Source organism: Rosa chinensis, chromosome 2 (assembly GCF_002994745.2).
Source record: "Rosa chinensis cultivar Old Blush chromosome 2, RchiOBHm-V2, whole genome shotgun sequence".
NCBI classification, from domain to species: domain Eukaryota; kingdom Viridiplantae; phylum Streptophyta; class Magnoliopsida; order Rosales; family Rosaceae; genus Rosa; species Rosa chinensis.
In genome coordinates, this window is record NC_037089.1 from 24720579 (window position 1) to 24744648 (window position 24070).

A 24070-nucleotide genomic window follows, 5' to 3' on the forward strand; every position below is an offset into this window, starting at 1 on the left:
CTGCCTACATGCATGGACTGACTTAGGCATCGGAGAAGAGAAGACCACCCGACGTGGTCTCCCTCTAACGCCCTGTCTCTCGTGTGACAGCTAGCGTAGGCCATCAAATCCTCGGAGTAACGGTCTGCCCATCGGACCCGCGTTAAGTTAAAGATCGGCCACCGCGGACTTTGAGCATTAACAGCTCCAAAACCAGTCTGATTGCAAACAGTCTCTTTTGAGCATGCGCAAGAGTGCCAGTACTGTGGGGTGCAGTCTTCGAGGTGTCTCTTGATCTGACTTCTTGATCAAACGATGTGGACTAGGAGAGCACCAACCTCGTCACAAGGTTTTTTTTCTATGCCTTTCGGAAAATGACTTCTTGCCTTACGGATAAGGGCTTGTGTTGTGATCTCTTGCGTCATCGAGTCGATACTCAATATTGTAGATTGAGCAGAGCAATCACCAGGAAGTAGGAGAAAGCACGGGTTTGCTAAAACGTGACTTTAGCTTCGCTGGGTTGCGAGGACATTACCCTTGCTTCACTGGTTTTCAACTAGGTTGAAGGTAGGTTTGCTCCGAAGAGGCTTTGATAATTTGAGAGATTGATTGATTGAAGAGTTGTTTTTTGTTGTATCGCATTAGCCTCTATATATAGATTGCTCGCTGCAGATTCACCTTCATAATATGAATGAAATACTATATTTTAAGCCACAGTTATTGGCCTTAAATCAAATCAAAACTCTTAATAGTTATGATATTATCGTAGGCAATAATAGATTAACTCTGTCGTAGCAATCTTCTAGGCAAGGTTAATTACCTTTTGAAGTCCTGGACGTAATCTTCTTGGATGTGCACAGATTGCCTTCGCAAGCATTCCGTAGCTTATGGCACACTTAATGCACTGAGATCCCTTGTTTGATTGTAATCAAGGATGATTACATCCTTGCTAGTTGCTATCTCCCCCACGTCTATTATGGCTTAATTGAAATATATAAGGGACCCCTTGATTCCTTGCATGCATGGTTCTTGGCCATGATCCCTTCCTTAATTGAATCATGCATGAGCCACCATATATATATATATATATATATATATATATATATATATATATATATATATATATATATATATATATATATATATATATATATATATAAACGAAAATGTTATGAAGAGGACGTCCGCAACCCAGAAAAAGTGCGGACGTCCCTCCTTTCTCGGCGATCAAGCTCCGACGGCGGCGCACCTCTTGTCCGACGGAGGCTACATGCATCCCAGACCAGTTTGCAGTGAAGACGAAGGCCAAAGAGATCGAGGTCAGAGGTCTGGGCAGCGTGGTCGACTGCAAAGTGGTAGTCCAATCAAGGTCGATTGGAAAGTGGTTACTGGCGAGTCCACCCGACTGGAAAGTGGTCCGGGACGTTCAGAGGGTTCGTCCGGCAACAGCAACACAACTATCGCCACCTTCTCGACGCCGGAGGAGGGACGTCCGCACTTTTTTGGGTTGCGGACGTCCTCTTCAGAACGGTCCTATATATATATATATGTATATATATATATATATATATATATGTTCCTTTCTAACCGCATGCAACATGCAAGCATGATTGCATGCTTCCCTATTTGCACGTGCATGCCATATTCCTTAATTAATAAGCAGCCTTGATTATTGGTGGCGAAGGCCAGTGAAGGATAATTGTATCCTTCCTTAATTGATCAACCCAATTTACTCGCGTTTGCAACCTTGATTGAGATATATGTGGGGGCTTGGTAATTACCTTGCATGGCTCGCGTAATCTCAGCCTTAAATGCAGCCTGCATATTTATCTTCCTGTCTTGCATAGTCTTGACAACCAAGCAAATCACCATTAAATATCAAATATATTGATAATATCAAGATTTGCCTCAAGATTGCTTGATCTCCAAGTAGGCTTTATTTAGCCTCTAAACAATATATTTCAAACTTATCGAAAATATATAGCTTGGGCCACGGATATTGGCCCGGATTTCTTCGAGTCCCCCTTGTCAGGAAAAAACACGGTTGTTTGATTATAAGAAATGGGGGCTTCCATGTTTGAATTCAAAACGATAAGGATCTTCATGAAATTTGTTGTTAATGCATATTTCTTCTTGTTTGAATAATGCAAATATCATTTTTGTTTTTGTTTCGTTGATTGTGATTGCTTATTATCTTCACTCGCTTGATTTTATAATTTTTGTTTACTGGTGGTTTAGTTTTAGGAATGATGGAACATAGTACAAAGAAAGAACAATAAGAAAACATTTGCGATGCCTGATACGCAGTCGTTTTGCTACTTACATTGATATTTTTTTATGGATTAAATACTTGTTACTCCCTGTACTTTGCCTCATAAACGTTTCAGTCCAAAATTATAAAATTAAACAGGTTAGTCCTTATTCTCTCTAATTCTCACACAATAGGTCCAAACTGACTATTTTACCCCTCACTTTTTATTTTTTCTATTTTTTATTTATTATTTTTCTCCTTTTTTTCTCTCTTTTTTTCCATTCTTCTTTTTCTCCTTCTTCTTCAATTTTTTTTTTCCTTTTCTTCTTCCTCTTCCTCCTTCCATGACGGTGTTCATCGATAAAACTCCAAAACTTAGTAAACAATGGATCATACCCAAAACCGATCTGAATCATCACAATTCACATTTCATAATGAACACAGTAGCAAATTTATACCCAAAACTCCAAATTTTCCAAACTTAATCAAAAGTAGATTTCAAGAGTTAACACATGCTTCAATTTCGATCTTGCAGGTTGGTCGCCGGAATCTGATTCGGAGTAGTGAGTTCCTTCGTGGCTGATCTGACAGGATCTGAACACAGCAAAGCAGGAAGCTGATCTGGGCTGAAGTCCATTGTCTGGATGTTGGTGTTCTAGGTCGAAGATGTCGTCCAGGTCTAGTCCATTGTTCTTCAACGGGTCTGGGTTGATGGTTCTGGTATTGTTCTTCTTCACTTTTGATTGTTGGACCGCAATAGGAGAGCAACAGCAATAAGGGCATTAAAATGGTTATGGATTATGGATATGTATGTGGTTATGCTTATGGGTAGGGCTGGGATTTTTAAACCGGGAACCAGGAAAACCGAACGAACCTTCTGGTGCGGTGCGGTTCTTAGGCTGTAGTTTTCGGTTTCATAGCAGGACCGACCCGAGTTCCCTTCATTCGGTTCTGTTTCGGTTCTCAGTTTTGGAAACACAAAAAACTGGAGGAACCGATTATATGTTGTATTATACACATGATGATAGGTTATTAGGTTTTTTCTAGCCCAAAATTAGAACCCTTTGATCAAACCTTCGATCAAACCTCAAAGTCTCAACCAGAACCTCTCATCGCCTCCAGCAAAACCTGTCAGGCTCGACCAAAACCTTCGATCAAACCTCAAAGCCTCGACCAAAACCTCTCATCGCCTCCAGCAAAACCTCTCAGGCTCGACCAAAACCTTGGATCAAACCTCAAAGCCTTGACCAAAACCTCTTATCGCCTCTAGCAAAACCTCTCAGGCTCGACCAAAACCTTCGATCAAACATGTTCAACTGATTCAGTTCATCACCTCAAATCACCTCAAACCTGTTCGACTGATTCAGTTCTTCCTTCAATTTCATCCTGAAGCTGCAGTTAGCTCTTCAATTTCAGAATCTCCAATCATGCTCGAAGCTGCAGGTTGCTCTTCCGAAACGTCTGCAACCTGTTCATCCCAATCCGAACCATCTGCTTGCAATGAGCTTGTTGTTGCAAGCAACAATTTGGAACCATCTGGAGAAGGACCATCTGAGCCAGTAGCTGTCCCAAAATCAAAGAAAGCTCCTTCTGCTCGGAGCACTGCTGCGAAGAGAAAAAGGGGAGAGAAGAAGAAAGGGAAGCAAAGGTCTGAGGTTTGGGATCACTTCACGAAGGAAGATCATCCTTTAATCGAAACTATCGATGGAGTTGAGAAGGTGGTTGGCCATACAAAAAGTGCTCAATGTAAGTACTGTCCGACTCATTTGGCTTGCAATTCATATGAAAATGGCACAGGAAATACATTGAGATTGTTTGTAAAGGATACCCTGGTAGAGTTAATGTTGAATCGGGACAACAAGTTTTGACTAGTGATGGAAGAAGAGGTGGTCAGGGTAGTTTAGTTAGTATGAATTGGTCACAAGAGAATTGTGTGGAAGCTGCAACTCATATGATAGTTGTGGATGAACTTCCCTTTACTTTTATTTAGAAACCTGGGTTTAATTATTTTTGCAGTGTTGCTATGCCTTTGTTTAAAGTCCCATGTAGAAAAGTGATTGTTAAAAAATTTCTGGCCATGTATGATGCCAAGAAGGAGGAATTGAGGAGGGAATTGAATTCTCACTGTGTTTGTTTGAAAACTGATACATGGACTTCTTGTCAAAATATAAACTATATGGTAGTTACCGCTCATTTTATTGATCGGGGATGGCAGATGCACAAAAGAGTGCTTGCTTTTTGTGTTGTTCCAAACCACACAGGTGTAACCATAGGAAAAATCTTAGAAAGTTGTCTGATTGATTGGTCAATCAATAAGGTTTTAACCATTTCTGTTGACAATGCCTCTGCCAATAAGCATGCCATTGATTATCTTAGGGAAAAAAAATGTGCAATTGGGAGATAAAACCAATCTGTGGAGGCAGGTTTATGCATGTGAGATGTTTGGCTCACATCGTAAACCTTATCGTGAAATCTGGACTGAATATGATGGAGAAGTCCGTATGTAGCATAAGGAATGCTGTGAGATATGTTAGAAGTTCTGGTGCAAGGTTAGATGAATTCAAAAGTTGTGTAGAGAAGGAGAAAGTTGAATGCAATAAGATTTGCATATTAGATATTCCGACAAGGTGGAATTCCACCTTTCTTATGTTGGATACAACTTTGGAGTTGAAAAAAGGTTTTGTTAGGTTGGATGATGAGGAGGATTCAAAGTACAAAAGCTACTTTGATGAAGAGGAGGAATTTGAGGAAGATGATGAAGATGAGAGACCGAAGAAGGCTGCTGTTAAAAGGGTTGGGCCACCAAATGATACAGATTGGGACAATGCAGCAATCTTTGTGAAGTTTTTGAAGGTATTTTATGATGTGACACTTAATGTTAGTGCTTCACTTACACCTACTGCCCACAAGGCATTTCATGATATTGTTGGCATCAAAGCAGAGCTTGAAGAACTCAATTCTGGTGGTATAGGACCAGAATCAACCCAAGCAGATAAAGTGTTGTACAACATGGCAGTTAAGATGAAGGCAAAGTATTCGAAGTATTTTGGTTCGTTGGATGAATTGAATCAACTTTTCCTAGTTGCCTTAGTCTTAGTTCCTAGGTATAAATTTAGAAACATTGCTCATGTGAGTGAAACAATGTTGAATTTGAGTAGTTGGGAGATCAAGGAGAAATGTGATGAAGTGAAGCAGCTTGTTGTCGATCTATGTGACTTGTATGGTCAGCAAAATGGTGCAAGCAGTGGGCAGAACAAGTCTAAAGGTGCACCAAATAGTGATACAGCAACTAGCAAGTCTAGAAGCAGAACAAGGTCACTTAGTGGGAAGAGGGCAATTATGCAAGAAGAATGGAACCGACAGCTAGAACAAAATAATGAAGCTGTTGTGGGACATGAGGTGGATAGGTATTTACTGGACCTTATAGAAAATCCAATTCAACAAGATGATTGGAAGATTTTGGATTGGTGGAAGCTGAATGGAGGTAAATATCCCAACTTGCAAGCATTGGCCAGAGATGTATTAGCCATACAAGTGTCCACAGTTGCAAGTGAGTCGAGTTTCAGCACCGGAAAAAGAGTGATAGATCCATACAGAAGCTCCTTAAATCCCAAAACTGTTGAAAAGCTTATTTGTCTTCAAAATTGGTTGAAGTCTGATGCTATTATGGGGTTGGAGTACATTCCTACTATAGAGGAAATGGAGTCCTATGAAAACATTGAAGCCGGTATGTGTTTTCAACATTCTATTTTTGGTTTGTGACTTTGTGTTGTGTTTTTTGTGTTTTGTTCCTTAAATCATACCATCTGAGTTTTGTGTTGTGTTTTTGATTTGTGTAGAACATGAAAAAGAGGACAAGAGAGAGCTGAGAAGGCCAGGAAGAAAGCTGCTCCTGCATCTATTTCTGCACCAAGTCCCCGTACTACCAAAAGTTTAGAGGCTTCTGCTACTACAGTTTCTACATCTAAGAAGAAAAAATAGAGAAAACAGAAAAAATGAGTTGTTGAAAAGGTCTGATCAGTTTTCAAAGCTTTGCTTTGTTTTGATAGAATTCAAGTGTTCATGAATTGCTTTGCTTTGTTTTCCTGGAATTCAAGTGTTGATGAATTGCTTTGCTTTTTTTTTTTTTTTTTAATATAGATTTGCAGATTTGCCGATTTGATGATGGAGTTGAGCATTGGGGATGGATTTGCTTATTTAATGCAGTTCATTCATTGCTGCATTGCAGATTTGCAGCCATTGCTGATGGAGTTGTTTTATTTTTTCTAGCTTTTATAATTTAAATTGACTCTTGGTTGAATTGTGGTGTTGTGGTTATGGAAGATTGCCATATTTGACCAAATTGGATTGCTTAGATATTGTTATTCTATTTCAATGTTTCACTATCAGTTGGTCTGAATTGCTGGCAGTAAGTGTTGATTTCATGCTTTGACAGTTTGACATGTTTTAGTGTTGAAATGTTGTGTTGAATGCAGTAATGCATAATGCAGTTTTCAATTTCAGTTTTTAGTATTGAGATGTTGTGTTAAATGCAATAATGCAATAATGCATAATGCAGTTTTCATTTTTAGTTTTTACTTTTTAGTTTTGAGTGTTGAAAAGTTGAAATGTTATGTTGAATGCAGTTTTCATTTTCAGTTTTTAGTTAGTTTCGTTGGTAACATTGTGAATATTTTGTGGATTGTTAGTGTTATTTGGTCAGTTTGTGAGTTTGTGTTGTTGGGAAAGCATGAAGGGTAGTGTGCTGATTTAGCATACTGCACCAGATACAGAAACCAACTCAATTCTGGTATGCTTCTATAGTCCTACTCTTCTAATGTTCTGGAAATGAGGAAACTAACCCGAGAAACTGAGGAACCGACCCGAGCATGGTCGGTTCGGTTTCTTCTCGATTCTAAAACTGAAAATTGTCAAACCCGAACCGAGATGCAGTAATCGGTTTCTGTTCCTTTACTAGAAATGGCAACACTGACCCGAGGCCAGCCCTACTTATGGGTATGGAAGAACAATATATGAATTCAAGTTCGATCTCTATTGGAACCTGACCTGGGCCCCATTGACCCAAGCCCGATCGAGGTCCCGCTATTTCCAGCTATAGTCGTCGTCGGTGGCTGATTCCTCCATGTTTAGGCCAACCCCATGGATCCCTGCCGTACATGGCTTCACTTATGAGTTTATCGACACCGACATATTTGAGAACACTTGCTGAATATGAATCGGTGATTAGCTATTTACTAAAACAGTCAGAGAGAGAGTGAGAGCAGAGAATAAGAATCGATCTCAGAGAGAGAGAGAGAGAGAGAGAGAGAGAGAGAGAGAGAGAGAGAGAGAGAGAGAGAGAGAAGCAGAAAAATAAATAAAGAAAAGAGAGAAAAATTAAACAAAAAAAAAGAGAAAAATTAAAATTAAAAAAAAATGAAGGGTAAAATAGTCACCCATTATGTGAGAATTTGGACCTTGTGATACCCCGAAAATTCGTAATTATTTTCCGAAGATTTTCCGGAATTAATTTTATGTTTATTGGACGGTTTCGTGGCTCGTAGACGGAGCGGAAGTGTTTCGGATTAATTTTCATTCGGAAAATATGACTTTAGGGTTGGCGCAAAAGTTGACTTTTGATACGATGAGATTCTCCGAAAACTTCCTTCACGAAAGTTGTAGAGCGCGTCGATACAAATTCGTAGACATATGGAACGCGTCAATCTGAGTTCGTATGAGGAAGTTATGGTCATTGGAAGAAGTTTCCATTTTGGTATAAATAGAAGTTTCCCAAGGGGGAAATTTACTATTTTCATTTGGTTTCCATTTCCGGAAACTGATATCTCTCTCTCTTCTCTCTCGGCTGCACCTTCAGAAACAAAATAATCCGACTGACCTGACCCGGACCCAGCAGACCCGACAAGGCTTTTCCAGCGAACTGCGGCGGTCTCCGGCGACGAAACTTTTCAGATAGGATCGTCTCCTCCGTCTGGTCGTCCCTGTGGTGTCCTCTAGCATCGATTCTAGGTGGTGGCGGCGGTAGAAGGCGGTGCAATTGGGTGTTTTCGGACCCGATCGGTTCTCCGATCTCCGACGTCGGTGGGGCTTCAAGTTGAGCTTGGGGAGCTCAGAGCAGCCTCCTTGATCGATCCTTGGTGGTTGTTTGGATCGATTCAAGTAAAACTTTGTTCAACTCAGATGGGATTACTATTCACAGCTTGTGAGGTAGTTTTCGACCCTTTATGCTTGTTTTCTGACTTCGAGCTAGTTATGAGAATTCACAAGCATGCTTCGATGAAGCTTTTTGATGTTGAGAGTTTTGGCAAATATTGAGTTTTGGCAGGCGGCGGTGCGCCACCTCCTGTGGCAGCGTTCTGGCGGTGTTCCAGCCACTTAAGGAACTATTTTTCTTATTATATTTGTTCTGCTCGTTGATACGAGAATTTCGATATATAATATGCAAATTTTGGAGTTCGTATGGAATTGTTATGATTTTTGCAGTTTCATACCGATCGATTTATTTGATCCGTGAGGATTCGAGAGTCCGATCGACTTGTGGTTTGGTCACATCTATCATGGACTAATTCCGGGGACTTTTGGAGGTCTCGGATGTGGTTTCGCCTCATTTAAGTGAAATATATATGTTTTGGTGGTTTGTGTATTTATGAAAACAATATGCATGAAATGATGCTTTTTATTGTTTTGGGGTGTGGCTTTTGGAAAACAAATGATTTGTGGAAATGATTGATTTCGATTTGTTTTGAAAAGCGTTGAGATTTGGGTATGAAAACAATAGGCATGAATTGATGCTCTTTTATTGTTTTGTGTTACGGCTTTTCGGAAAACAATGATTTTGGAAATGTTGATTTCGATTGTTTTCAAAAGAGTTGCGATTTGTGTAACATTTTGGGTCCAGTGCGACTCCTTTAATGTTTTGCTCCAAGGGACTGTGCGGCCTGAGGATCGAAGGTCTATGACCTTGGGCAGAATATCAGGTAATCACGTCTTTGGCCGGACGAGTGATTACGTTTTCAGTTAGAGCTCTAAATAGTCTGCCATATAGATAATTCATGGGGTAACGAGAACTGGTTATTGATAACTCATGCATTATGTGCTTTTAGGGAACAAGGTGTGAGTTGCTTCCTTATTAACGGTTTTTAAGGGGACAAGGTGCAAGTTGTTTTCCTTATTAACGATTTGATAGAAATCAAGGTGTGAGTTGCTTTCTATGGTACGATTTTGGTACAACTGATAGAAATCAATGAGTGACTTGCTTTCTATGTTTTATTGATAGAATTCAAGTGTGCGTTGTTTTCTATGGTAGGATTTTGGTACAACTGATAGAAATCAAGGAGTGAGTTGCTTTCTATATTTTATTGATAGAATTCAAGTGTGAGTTGTTTTCTATGTTTCATTTTAAAAGGAAACAAGGTGTGAGTTGCTTTCTTTTATTTCAATTTGAAAGGAAATTAAAGTGTGAGTTATTCTCCTTTATTTCGTGTTTTAAGGAATCAAAGCGTGAGTTGTTTTCCTTATTTCTGGTGTGAGTTGTGTTAACTGTTTTGAGTTACTCATACGGGCTTGCAAAAGCTTACAGGGTTTGTTGTGTGACAACCCGGTACACTATTCAAACGGTGTAGGGGTAAATCCTGCAGGTTAGGAAAAAATCGGGGCTGAAGCTGAGGTAGCGCCTTTGCAGCTTTACGGTAGGAAACCATTTTTGTAACTTTACCGTTAATAAGGACTTCCGTTGTGTAGTTAGCTCTGAGGAGCATTTACGATTTATTTTGTTGTTGACAATTTAATTCGTAAGCATTATAATATATGACTCTATGGAGCGGGTCTATATTGACATAGTGGGTTCAGGGCATCAATATGTTCTTAGGTTAAAAGGGAAAAAATTTCTAGGTATTTTATATTGATGGTTGAACGTTCACACATATGTAATTATGGGATTATATATTGATTTTCATGTGAGTAAAATCAGGGGCGTGACAGACCTATTGTGTGAGAATTAGAGAGAATAAGGACTAACCTGTTTAATTTTAAAATTTTGGACTAAACTGTTTTACGGGGTAAAGTACAGGGAGTAACAAGTATTTAATCCTTTTTATTATTATTATTATGATATTGTAGATGTACCGAACAAAACAATTCTTCGATCAACCTTTACCGGCGTATCTGCTCCAAATGGCTAAACTTGCATAACTTTTTTTCAAGAATTGAGAGGTAAAATAAGACAGATGGTTGGCCATTCCCAGGGCATAAGGCTCATCGAAGGAGATTCTCTACATATTTCAGAGATGAGGAAAAACGCTAGTGTTGGAGGATAAGTGCATCAATTTGCCTTGTCTACAAAATATACACAAAATATTTTTTGGAGAACCTTACGCACTCTGCATGGCCGACCATCTCTCCTCGTTTTACCTCTCAATTCATGGAAAGAGTCGTGCAATGATTGCGTAGAAGACATAAGAAAATATTTATTTTTTCCGTTCTTTCTTTCTAATATGTTCCTTCACCACTAAAACTATCCTACCTATAAACAAAATTACAAAATCAAGTGAGCAAAGGTAATAACCAATCACAATCAATGGGAGGGTTAACTACTGTATTTAGTTCCCTCACCAATCATACATTCTATCAATTATTTTTGAGAACTCAATTTCTTATGATTTTTACTTTCACAATCACCGGGAGCTTGGAAGGTGATTACTTCAAGTGCAACCTAATGGAGAATAATGAAGACAATTTCTTTTGCCAATTTCAACTAGCTTGTTGGATTCCAGCCGAATGCCACACTACCTTTACTTCCCAATACTTTCACAAAAGAATGATAACAACAATAAGCAAGTATATTTACGAGTATATTGCCGAAGCAAAGTAGTGTTGGTGACAAAATATACTGATGGGAAAATAACCAAACAACAGACATTCGCCATAGTTTCAAAGAGCTTCAACCACACATTTGGCAACCACTTTAAGCAAAATGAAAGATCAATGCAGCTCACAACACCAACAAACAAAAGAACAATGGATGACGTGGCTGAAGTCGTCAAGGATATCATCACTGATTCCCACAACTTATTCTGAAAATGTGAAAAGAGTCACAACATAAACTCGGATCACATATATGTGATCAGAAATGAAGTCAGATTTTTCAGATTTGATAAGTTCCAAAAAGATCAACATTCATTCTAACATATTGTTTTTACCAGTATCCGAATGCTGTTACCACCTAACATAACCGAAGAACTCGATCATTTTTTTAAATTATGCACATCTTATTGTAGTGAACAATTTTTGTTTCATTGAGAGCATCTAGACATTTTAAATGCAAGACGGTGTTATGTTTTAGTAACAATTTCATATGACCTAGCATGGATCAATGGACTTAACCAAGAGTGGAAATACAACGTTTATTCGGTGATGCTAAATATACGTTGTTTTTTGACGGAGCAAAACTAGAAGTTGAATATTTCTTTACAAATATTGCAGCAATTGAATAGTTATATCAATGCCTCCGATGTAACAGAGAGTAGATATGCAGTTGCAAATTGTCTTCATGCACGTTGCTTGTTATCATCTAAATGAGGATCAACATTTATATGGATAGAGAATATCTAGTGAAACGGTAGATTACCAACTAAACAACGTGTGGGAGGGTTTCATGATTCTTTGATTCGACTTCTATTGAAGTACTGGAACTTGTTTGGTTTGCTATAGGTGTTAACAGATGGCGAAGCATTCGATCAAACACTAAGGGGCATTTGAGCATCTGGAATTCTAGTTGGATTTGGCAAGTAGAAACAAGATACAATATGAAGAATGAGGCAAAAATGGCATCTTAGGATGATTTATTTTTTCTCTATTCCTAGTTCAACAAGGAAACATATTTGTAAACAAATTAGAAACCTTGTCTTTATAAGCTAGTTGACTATAGCTGGTGTGTTTCTATGAGTATTGACTCTACTTGACATAATAATACAATATTTTTCCTTTCAAAAAATAATACAATATGTTTTTTCATTCATATCACAAAAAAAAAAAAAAAAAAAACAATCGCAATGAGAGAAAAGCTAAAGCAATTATTTGCATTATCCAAACAAGAAAAAAATATGTATTAACAACAAATTCCATGAAGATCCTTATCGTTTTGAATCAAACAGGGAAGCCCTCATTTCTCATAATCAAAAAAATGAAATAACCAAATTGCTCTCATAATTTATAGAAAGTAAAAAAACAAAAGGATAACATAATTTTTTTATTATCGCAATAAGAATATGGTTTAATTTGGTTTTAACAATCAAAACTCATAAATATTTATACAGAGAGAGCACAAACCATGTACTTTGAGTGAGTTCCTTCACAAATTCACAGAGGAAATGAAATTCCATAGAGAAGTGGCGATTCAAGTGCAAATGAACTTCATACTGAAAATGAAGCTCTCATTTTACTTTTTTACCCAAACGCCACTAACTGAAAGTGTGTTGGGTGCCTAAGCTTGTTTTCACCTCTCTTTTTAGTTTAAATTATCGTTCTACCATTTTTACATGTCAATGTAATCACTACACTTAGTAATAACCACACTCCTCATGCTTTCCTCGTCTCCCCCAAAGATTTCATTATTGTTCTATCCCTCTAATTTCTTTTCCATTGTATTAAATCTTTGAACTTTAATTTAAATTTTAAAAATTCTACGAACTAGATGAGATATCCCTAAAAAAAAAAAAAAAAAAAAAAAAAACTAGATGAGCTTATATAATTTATGTGTATCACTTAGCCTTTAATCCCTTAAAATATAGGCCCTAGAAGACTCAATAACTACTACATTGACATTTCATAGCCACAAATTACATAACCTAAGAATGTGATTGACAAAAGTCATACATTATTTAGAACTATTCTTATAAATATGCAATGTACAACTTGTTATAAAAAAAATGAAGAATGTGGAAGTTTCATTTGAAGCAATCGAGCATCAATGTTGTTCATCTCAAATGTCGAAGAATTGTTTGTGGAAGATGATAGGAGCATTTTAATGCGACGTTTTAAATGTTATTTCCTCATATTTTTCTTAGTTATTTCTTTAAATAAATAAATTTTAATTTAGTTTCTATTTTCTAGGTACATCGGAGAAAATGACAAGGAAATGAGCTTAAAGACACATGAGAAGGATGTGAGATGTTGGAGATGACAAAGGCAAGGCACAAGGATGCATAAATGAGCTGAAATGAAGAAATGAAGTTTTCCCGGTCCAGCCAGGAAATCCTGATTCAACCAGGAAATCCTGATTCAACTAGGAAATCCTATTCGAAATGGGAAACTTTGTCAAAGCAAGACTCCTGAGTCATCTAGGAAAGCATTGTCGAAGAAATAAAGAAAAATGGTGAAATGTGAGGAGTCATGATGGCATTAGGAGACCTTATGGCTTGAAGATGACACATGGAGGCTCAAGAATCTTCTAGATTAATGTGGATTTCAGCAAAATGGTGAAAGCCCAATCAATTTGGGTTGTTGGACGTAAAAAGAGGGATTTTTAGAAAATAAAATCCCTTATTGCCGTGAAAATCAAGAGAGGATCATAGAAGATGTGACGTTGGAGATATTTTTGGGGGATTAAATCTTGATTTTGCCGTGAAAAATGGTTGGAAATCATGGAGTTAATGTCAAAAATCAAGAGATGATCAAGGATAATGACGCCATAGAGAGATTTAAGGGAGAAAAGGTCCAAAACAAGTCCAGATTCATTCCTATTTTCACTCAAGAGTATTTTGGCCAAAAATGAAGAGAAAGATAAGATAAAATCTTGGGAAAATCAGCAATAAAATATTTTGAAAGATTATGGACTTATTTTGGTGTTTTTTGATTGGTTGGAATATTGGATGACATAGCATGGCTGACATGACATTCTGTGATTGGTCGAAGCTATGTGGCATGACTAGATAATTATTTGGGAAATTAAAAAGAAGATTCATGAAGCTTGGACGTTCCCCTATATATACCCCCCTCTCTAGACTTTTTCAAGACACCACAACGTCAGAAAACTCTCTCCCCCTCTCCACTCTCTAGTTTCAAGTTCCGCGTTTTCAAGCAAAGAGAGGAAGAAGAAGGAGCTATGAAGATCATATCCTCCATCGTCCACCTTGAAGACTTGCTTCCAAGATTCAAGATCCCAACGTTTCAAGCTCTCCATCTCCATCTCCAACTCACGGTGTAATTCATTCTTTTTCCTTGTAATCTTTTGGTTTCCTTGTTTGATTTCGTAGGAACTTGTCTCTAGTTAACAATAACGTTTAGGGAAAAGTTTAAGCCCAATTCTTATGATTAAATAAAGTTTTCGAATTCTATGATTGTGATTCTAAGTTGCTTATGTGAGTTTGTTCGATTGAATTTGCTTTATTGACATCTTTTATATGTTTATCTTATATGGTTCGAAACATCTAGGGTTTGCATATAATTGGTGCTAGATTTAGGTAAACAATTCATCTAATAGTTTTGTAAACTTAAATCAAAAGTAGTAAAGGCTTTGGACAAAGGTCGAATTCAATTGAAAAGGATTGCAAATAGATAACTTATTCATACTAGGTTGTGCACTTAAGTTGATAACCTTTCTCTATGTTTCTTGCATTGAACATGTCTTGATTAGCTAGCTTTCTAGACTTTGATTGCATGTTTAATAGGATTGATCTAGGTGCTTTCGCTTAGGTTAATTAGTAAAAAAAAGTAAAATATGGGAAATCATTTGCTTCGAATGTTTCACATGATCAACTTATTTCTCATGACTTAGATGATTAATTGTTTGAATCGAATTTGATTACATGGAATTGGTTTTGATCTTTGTTTCTTACGTTTCATTCTTGTACATGTGTTTTTATATTTTCTGTGTTTTATTTATTTTAATTTTCTAAAATCTATCTAAAATCCCCCTTTTATTTCCTTATTTGTATATATTTTGTAAATATTATACTTTATATTTATTTTAATTCTTTACTTGTTTTACAATGACAGGTTTACCCTCAATCCCCGGATTTGAACGATCCTTATTTATCGTATTTTACAGGGTTAAATTGCGTGCTTCTTTTTAGCGATGTCAGAAGATTGGAACACCAAGATTTCAAGAGTGGCTTGAAGTTGCTAGAGGTGCTTGTATAAAGGAATACAAGCTTGAGGACATTGAAGAGTTCAATTTGGAGGTCAAGGAACCTATTGAACTCAATGAAAATTCAAATGTCTTATGTCATTTGTTTCCTTTTGAGTTAGAAATTGAGCATGAACGTTGGAATTGATTCATTGATTGGACTTCATCAACCATCTATGATGAATATCTTGATGTTGAAGCTTTTGACCCAACAATTTGGGTTATTCATATGCCAAAATGGAGATAGTGAGTTTGATTTTTCGAACAAAGTTCTTGCATGCCTCGAGAATTTATTTACACCTAGCGGTTCGAATGAGAAACTTTTATCCAATGAACAAGGTAGGAATCATACATGTTGCATTCTTGGTTTGTGAGGATGGTGGTGTATATTTAGAAACTAAAGTCGGGTTTTCACATGCACCACAATACTCTCTTATTTTTGAATTTCAATATCATGATCCTTTTTGGGGTGATTTTATACAAGCTTCCATCAACAACAATTTAAATGCAAAGGAGTTATTGAGAGTATTGAAGCTTAATGCATTCTTCAATAATATTTATGCATCACAAGAGTTTCTTGAAATGATTGAATTATGTGGCTATTATGCCGAGATGTTACTTGTCAACTTGACGAAGGAAAACAAGAATAAGCAAAAAGATAGGATGGAGACATTATGAGCTCTTGGATGAATTTGATCTCAACCATACGAACTTGTGGATGAGTTCTTTCTCACCCAAGGAGTATGATGTAGTGCATAGGTGGTTAACTCCATCAAATCATTTGGCATTTCAAAGGGTCTCTCTTTGAATTTAGTTGATTAGTTTATGTTTCAAATTATGCACATTTATAAGAGTTGTTGAATGTTTTGGAGGATTAAACATGGTGTAATGTTGGGTTGGAAAGCGGTGTTCTTCAATGTATTAGGAGACCAACTAGCTCTTTAAATGGGAACATCCATGTAAGAGGAAATTAGACTATGTTTATGTGATTTTCTATGATGAAAATATAGAGCTTTGCTCCAGAGTCGATCCTAAGATTTATGAGGCTCGGGGCGATCTTTTTGTGTGTGCCCATGGATAGACATACATATACCCAATTTTTGTTGTAGTGTTCTTTGTATTTTTTTTTTTTCCTTATGTTTTTTTTTTAAAAGAAAAGCTATTATGTTCTTAAAGACAAAACAAAACCCTCTTTGAATAGAATTACATAAACCCTCTTCGAATCTTTCAAAACTTTAAATAAATAAAAAAATTCAGAACCATGTAGCCTAACCATATGAATAAACCTGCATAAACCGTCATTGAAGCTTTATTACTTTCTGCTTAAAAAAAATTCCACAAATAAAAAGTCTAAAACATAATAAACCTCAAAAAAGATTAAGAGGTAGGGAGAGAACAATACATTTCCAAAGTATTTTCTCGTCTATTTCATAATCCTCAAATTGTTGTACATCCTTGAAATTTGCAGCCAAAATTCTTGATTGCTAGAATGATTCAGTAATACCATCAAACACCAGCAAATCAACACCCAATACATAGCCATATAAAATTTCAATTAATTCAAAGAATACCCCAATCTAAAATTACTTATTACAATCTCTACAGAGACTGGATAACCAAATTACCAAAACTCATGGCTTATCATCGTAGAGAAATAGAAAAGTGGAGAGAGGAAAATAAGAGGAGATGATAGATGATGAGAATGAATCGAGTGATGAAGAACCACAAAATCTTAAATTAATCATGATGTTTTATTAAAAAAAATATGTTTTACATATTAAATGAATTCTATATGACGTGGCAAGTTTTAATAGGGTAGTGATATTACCACAAAAAAGAAAGTGGTGAGAAAATTTGATTCCGTCTCTACATATTCACCCCTGCTTCAAACTTACATAACCTAAGAATGTGATTGAAAAAAAGTTATCATCTTATTTAGAACTAGTCTCTTATACATATGCAATGCACGTCATGTTATCGAAATATTGAAGAATGTGGAAGTTTCACGCACTTCTTCAAATTTCATGTTTATGTTTTTTTTTTTTTCCATAATAACCCTTTGGATCATTTTATTTTGAGTCCTTTGTAAAAGTAAAAATGGATTGGAATTATCTACTCATTTCATTCATAACCCCTTTATATAGGGATAGGATTACAACGGAAATATCAATTACATTGATGATACTAAATGCTGATTGAGCTGTGATTTGTAATTGCTTGATTCCCTCTTCGTTTGTTTCTTTGACGAAGGCACATAATGTGTTTTTCCTTTAACACTCCCCCTTGTGCCAAGTCAAAGACGAAATGGTGCATGAGTTGTTGCCTCACTAAAAACCTTGCCAAGTAACAATAAAAACCCTGTGGGACAAAAATAAAACTTGGTCGAAGGAAAAGAACACAACGCACCTTCTACATTTGAGAATGACATGTGTGTGTTAGACTCCCCCTGACATCTACACCTCCCCCTGATCTTTACATTAATCAAGTGAGCTTGGAAAGTCTTCGCATTCCTATGCTTTTCACATGTTTCTCAAATGTGGCCTTAGGCAGTGATTTGGTGAACAAATCTGTCACATTCTCTTCAGACCTTACTTGATTCACTTGAATCTTGAGGAGGGTCTGTTGTTGCTGATTGTAGGAAAACTTTGGCGATATGTGTTTTGTATTATCCCCTTGATATATCTTAGCTTCATCTGTTCGATGCAAGCTGCATTATCTTCATAAATGCAATTAGGCTCTTCAGTGGTAGAACTCAAACCACTAGTTCCTCGAGTATGTGTGATGATAGCTCTTAACCATACACACTCACGGACCGCCTCATGTAGAGCGATGATCTCTGAGTGGTTCGAGGAGGTAGCCACAAGGGTTTGCTTGGTTGATCTCCAAGATATCGCCTTGCTCCCAATGGTGAATACATAACCATTTTGGGAACGACCTTTATGTGGGTCAGAGAGGTACCTAGTATCAGCAAAACCAACCAAAACGTCATTTGGTGTTTCAGTGTAGTGAGTGGCGCTTTCGCCATCAACATTTCCTTTAGGGATTGCAATTCCATCTGCGGTCCCTCTTGTCTCTCTGTAGGGAAAGAACAATCCCAAGTCAATGGTTTCTTTTAGGTATCTGAAAATGTTCTTGATACCATTCCAATGACGCTGCGTTAGCGCTGAGCTAAATCTAGCTAACAAGTTCACTGAGAATGCAATGTCTGGTCGAGTAAATTGGGCTAAGTACAATAATGCGCCTATTGCACTTAGATAGGGAATTTCAGCTCCCAACACTTGTTCGTCATCTTCCTTTGGACAAAATGGATCTTTCCTTGCATCCAAACTTCGACCGATCATGGGAGTGCTAGCAGGATGTGCTTTGTCCATGTTATATTGCCTGACTTTTGGACATATGCAGACTGGTGGATTAATATTCCACAAACTCGGTGTTCTAGTTCAAGGCCTAGATAGAATCGAGTTTTCCCAAGATCCTTCATCTTAAATTTGGATTTCAAGTAGCTCGCGGTTTCTCTTATTTCATCAAGAGTGCCTGTTATGTTCATATCATCGACATATACTGCTACAATTGCAAATCTGAAACTTGTTTTCTTTATGAATACGCAGGGGCATACTTCATCATTCTTATATCCCTTCCCAATCAAGTAGTCACTTAGACGGGTATACCACATCAGCCCGGATTGTTTCATTCTGTAAAATGAGCGTTTCAACTTAATTGCAAACGCACTCCGTGGTTTAGAGTCACTTGGCTTGGGTAATGTAAGGCCATCAGGCACTTTCTTATATATCTCTAAATCTAGATCTCCATGGAGATATGCAGTAACCACATCTATGAGCTGCATTTCCAGTCCTTTGGAAACTACTAAGCTAACTAAGTAGCGGAACGTTATAACGTCCATTTTGGGAGAGAATGTCTCCTCGTAGTCAATTCCAAGGCGTTGTGAGAAACCTTGCGCCACAAGGCTAGCCTTGTACCTTAGGACTTAATTCTTCTCATTACGCTTTATGACAAAGGTCTATTTATGTCCTACAGGCTTTACACTTGGTGGGGTTAGCACTACCTGACCAAATACATGTCTCTTTGTCAGAGAATCTAATTCTACCTGGATTGATTCATTCCATTTAGGCCAATCTGCTCTTTGTTGACATTTTTCAATAGAGCGTGGTTCGATATCATCGTGCTCTATGATTCCTTGAGCAACAGTATATATCATCAATGTGTATTGAAGATCTGTCTATCTACTCATAAGCACTCTCGTAATCCTTTGAGATTTCTTTGTTCTCTGGAATCATTTCAAACATCGGAGCGTCCTCCAGTATTGATTCATGGACATAACTACAATCAGAGATAATCTCATGAGAGGGATTCTATACATTGATGATTGGTTTGTGCCTTACTCACCCTCTTCTTCCTTGGGTGAGTGTCAATTGAACCAAGTGACCTCCCCCTCTTCCTTGGGGAGCCACGGCCTCAACCACACCTCCACTAAGTGAGGTTGCAGTGCCTCTATCTGCGGCACCATGCCCCTTGTTGGGTACTTCTAACCTTGCAGGCACATTTGCAGCTAGTATATGTGATCTCGTCACTTTTGCGATATAAGTAAACATATCAGGCATCGAATCTGCTACGTTCTGAAGATCGATTATTCTTTTCACTTCACTTTCACTTTGTGAAGTGCGGGGATCAAAATGAGACAGAGTAGGGACAAACCACAACAATTCCTGTCGTTCCCTTGGAAAATCCTTTTTCCTATCTCCCCCTAATGACGGGAAGACTGTCTCATCAAAGTGATAATCCGCAAATCTAGCGGTACAGAGATCGCCTGTCAAGGGTTCCAAATAGCAGATAATTGTTGGGGATTCATATCCAACATAAATACTTAATCGTCTCTGAGGACCCATTTTGGTGCACTGTGGAGGCGCAATAGGCACATATACTGCTCAACCAAATATGCATAAGTGTGAAGTGTCAGGCTCATATCCAGTTACCAACTGGTACGCAAAAAATGGTTGGCTAGCTGTGGGTCTGAAACGAATAAGTAAAGCTGCGTGCAATATTGCATAACCCCATGCAAATATAGGCAGGTTGGTGCGCATAACCAATGCCCTAGTCACCATCTGTAGCCTTTTGATGGTGGCTTCTGCGAGACCATTTTGTGTATGCACATGGGATACAGGATGCTCTACATCGATCCAAATAGATATGCAATAATCATCAAATGCTTTTGATGTAAACTCTCCAGCATTATCAAGCCTTATAGACTTGATAGGGTGATCAGGGTGGTGAGCCCTTAAATGTATAATCTGTGCTAGGAGTATTGCAGCATTTCTTGTGGACAATAAAACGACATGTGACCAGATTGTCGAAGCATCCACCAGAACCATAAAGTACTTGAATGGTCCGCATTCTGGATGGATAGGTCCACAGACATCTCTTTGTATCCTTTGTAAGAATGGAATGTTTTGTTTTGTATCTTTAGCATAGGAAGGTCTCGATCTTGTTTTTGCTAAAGAGCAGGCTTTGCAAAACGAGTGATGTGCCTTTGAAATAGTCAATGAGGCATAATGGGAGGGAGGTAGTGCTTCTGGTACTTCAGAAAGCAATGACTGCATTTGAGCAATCCTAGAACCGACACGTTGCAGTGTGGTGGATTTGTCTCCCATTTTTCACTCGAAAGAAGGGATGTCCGTATGAGTTCTTGAAAAATACGGATCATCATGTCACGACCTCGGTGCCATAGGCGGTCATGCAAAAGCCTGTATGAGTCAGTGTCCCACATTTCATTGTTGGTGACAGTATAGGATTCAATGATCCGAATCGTAGTGAGGTACAGTCCACTAAATTGACACATAAGTTTCTCTAAGATGTGTTTCCTTCCACAGTCATTAGATGCAATATCAAGGTATTCAGTTCCTACTCACGGTGTGATTTTACATGATAACCGTTGGCACAAATTGCTTTGAAACATTAACAAGGTTCGATTAGCTCTTGGTGCATACAGAGCGTCTTTGACTTTAAATATATCTCAGATTCTTTAGAGTAATTCTATTTTAGTAGAATGATAATCTTTTCATTCTAGTAATAATTTTCTTTTTTTTTAGATGTATTGCTTTACATCTTTATATTGCAATTTCGAACCATGTAAATATGTGTATAGTAAATAAATTTGAATAAATTCAGTGCTTCAGAATAAAATTCAAAATTTATTAATAAGCCAACGATAATCAAATCAAGGTCTTGCTCAGAAATCTTATTCATCAATCCATGATTGAAAATAAACTTTAAGACAAAAACAATAGTCTAAGTAAAAGTGAGGCATTATGCCTTCACAACTGTCTTTGGAAAATAAATAGATAAAGCAGGTCAGTCAAAATCTAGTGCATCCATTGACTGAGCAAGTTCCTTGTTGCTATTGAGGTCTGCAATTGTGAGGTTGACATTTGGGTCATGGCCTCCTTCTTCCATATAGTGAGTTTCTTGTTCTTTAGAATCCCTATATCTCTTGTAATTGGCTGCTACTCTGTTGCTTGCTTGGCAGTTCTTGTTCCAATGCCTAATGATTCCACACCTATAGCATGGTTCATTGCCAACTCTATTCTGTTTTACTGAAGGGTTCTTATGTGCCCTTTGCACCTTGTTTCCATGACCACTAGGGCCAATACCACCATCTTTGCGCCATACATTGGGAGGGCCTCCACGGCCCATATAATGACCCCCATGTCCCTTGCCACATGGTGCATTGTTGCCACGTGGGAAGGTATCAGCACGTCCAACTCCCTTTTCATTGGGGTTCTGTCCACCTTTCACTTTGTCATAATTAGCCTCAGGAATTTTCTTTGTCCCAAAAGGCCTAGCATTGTTGTTCAAAAGAACCTTATTATGCCTCTCAGCCACTTGCAGTAGGTTGATCAGCTTGTTGAAGGTTGTGATTCTTTTGTTATCGTACTCCAGCCTATATTGGTTCGCTAGTATAATTGCTGAAGTAGGAAAAGCGGAAAGAGTCTTCTGGATCATACCATCTTCTGTGATTTCCCTTCCACAGAAATTTAGACGTGCCTATAGGCGCAACATGTCCTTGTTGAAGTCATTGACCCTTTTGTAGTCAAGCAAGCAGATTTCATTCCACTGAACGGTCAGTTCTGGGAGCAAGGTGTCATGAATGTTCCCAAAACGTCCCTTAAGGGCATCCCACAGTTCTTTGGGTGTCTTCAACTGAAGGTATTCCCAGCGTAGGCTAGGATCAATATGTCGCCTCAAAAACATTAAGGCATTTGCTTTCACCTTATCAGACGGTCCATCGTCTTTGGGGTCAGTGGGAGTTTTGATGGTGGCAGTGTAGTCTCTTGCCACAAAGGCAGTTTCTACATCGAAAACCCAACGGTGGTACTCAAGTCCTTCTGAGTCCAAAATGTCAAACTCAGGTCGAGTTGGATCAGTCATCTACATAAACAAGGGAGAAGAAATAAATTACGCAGTCATAAAGACATCCACGTGAATTATTTTCCAAACTTATGAATTAGATTTCAAGACCAAGACTCGTAATGGTCACATTTTTTTCGATGCTATGTGAAAATACTTTATCACAGTAAGTGTGTGTATAATGCGCATGAATTTTCATTATCATGGCCAAACGGTATTGATATGTTGCATTAAAAATAATCATAGCACATTTAAAATATAGCATATAAAAAAAAATAAACTACATGGCGTGCTTAAATTTCACAAATATACAACAAATTATATACTACACATAATAATAGCAATAATATAGCATGCGTAAAATAAAATATAAACAATAGCATAATTAAAGTCATGCTTAGGAATAACTATATAAGTGTAAATAAAATTCACAAAACATGCTCAGAATTGCATAAATAATATATATGGCATGTTCAAAATAAAGTATAAACTATAGCATAATTGAAACATGCTTAAACATAATTATTTAAAACATAAATAACATGGCATGTTGTAAGAGGATTAATATTATCGAACAAAACATGCTTAATAACAAAATATAATAAAAGCATAAACAATAAAGTATAAAGCATGCTTTGTTAAAATCATAAAATAAAATAAAGAAAACATACTTGATTTCGAGAAAATAAAACAATCCTAGCACACGCGCCTGTTGATGCAGGCGTGCGTAGCGATGTTTTTGGGCTTGAGAAAAAACTGTGTTTGCTTCTTCTTCTTTTTTTTTGTCAACAATGGGCCACAAAACCCTTTTTGTTTTTTTTTTTTTTTTAATTGCTTTCTCTCTTTTTTTTTCTTTTTTTCTCTCTGGGCCACAGGCCTGTTTTTTTTTTTTTTTTTGTCTGGGCCACAAGGCCTGTTTCTGTATTTTTTTTTTCTTTAGGCCGCAAGGCCTGTTTCCTTTTTTTCTCTGGGCCTGTTCTTTGAGCCAGGTCCCTTTTTTTTTTTCTCTCTCTTTTTTTCTTTCTTTTTGTTCTGTTTTTTTTTCGTCTTCTTCGCTCTCTTTCTGGTGTGCAGATAGGTTGGGTACAAATGAAGATTTCCAGCAGGTCTGCTGCGTTGAGCGGGTGGGACAGAGGCCGTGCACGCAAGGCTTGCTGTCAGTCGGGGAGGTGATGCAGGCGGGATCGATGTGGGATCTGCTGTGTCTGGGATCTGCTGCAGAAGGTGGGCTCCGGCGGTGCTGGGCTAGAGGCAGCGATGCTGGAAACTGGAGGCAGAGTGCTGCTGTTGCAGCGTAG

At 37.7% G+C, this 24070-nt stretch overlaps 1 protein-coding gene across 1 annotated transcript; it reads left to right on the forward strand.

The window, feature by feature from the left end:
• Positions 1 to 4717: 4717 nt before the first annotated feature.
• LOC121051204 (zinc finger BED domain-containing protein RICESLEEPER 2-like) lies at positions 4718 to 24070 on the forward strand. The gene is made up of 2 exons (XM_040513317.1): positions 4718 to 5957; positions 23847 to 24070. Exons 1-2 carry the CDS (start codon positions 4718 to 4720, stop codon positions 24068 to 24070), a joined length of 1464 nt encoding a protein of 487 aa, XP_040369251.1.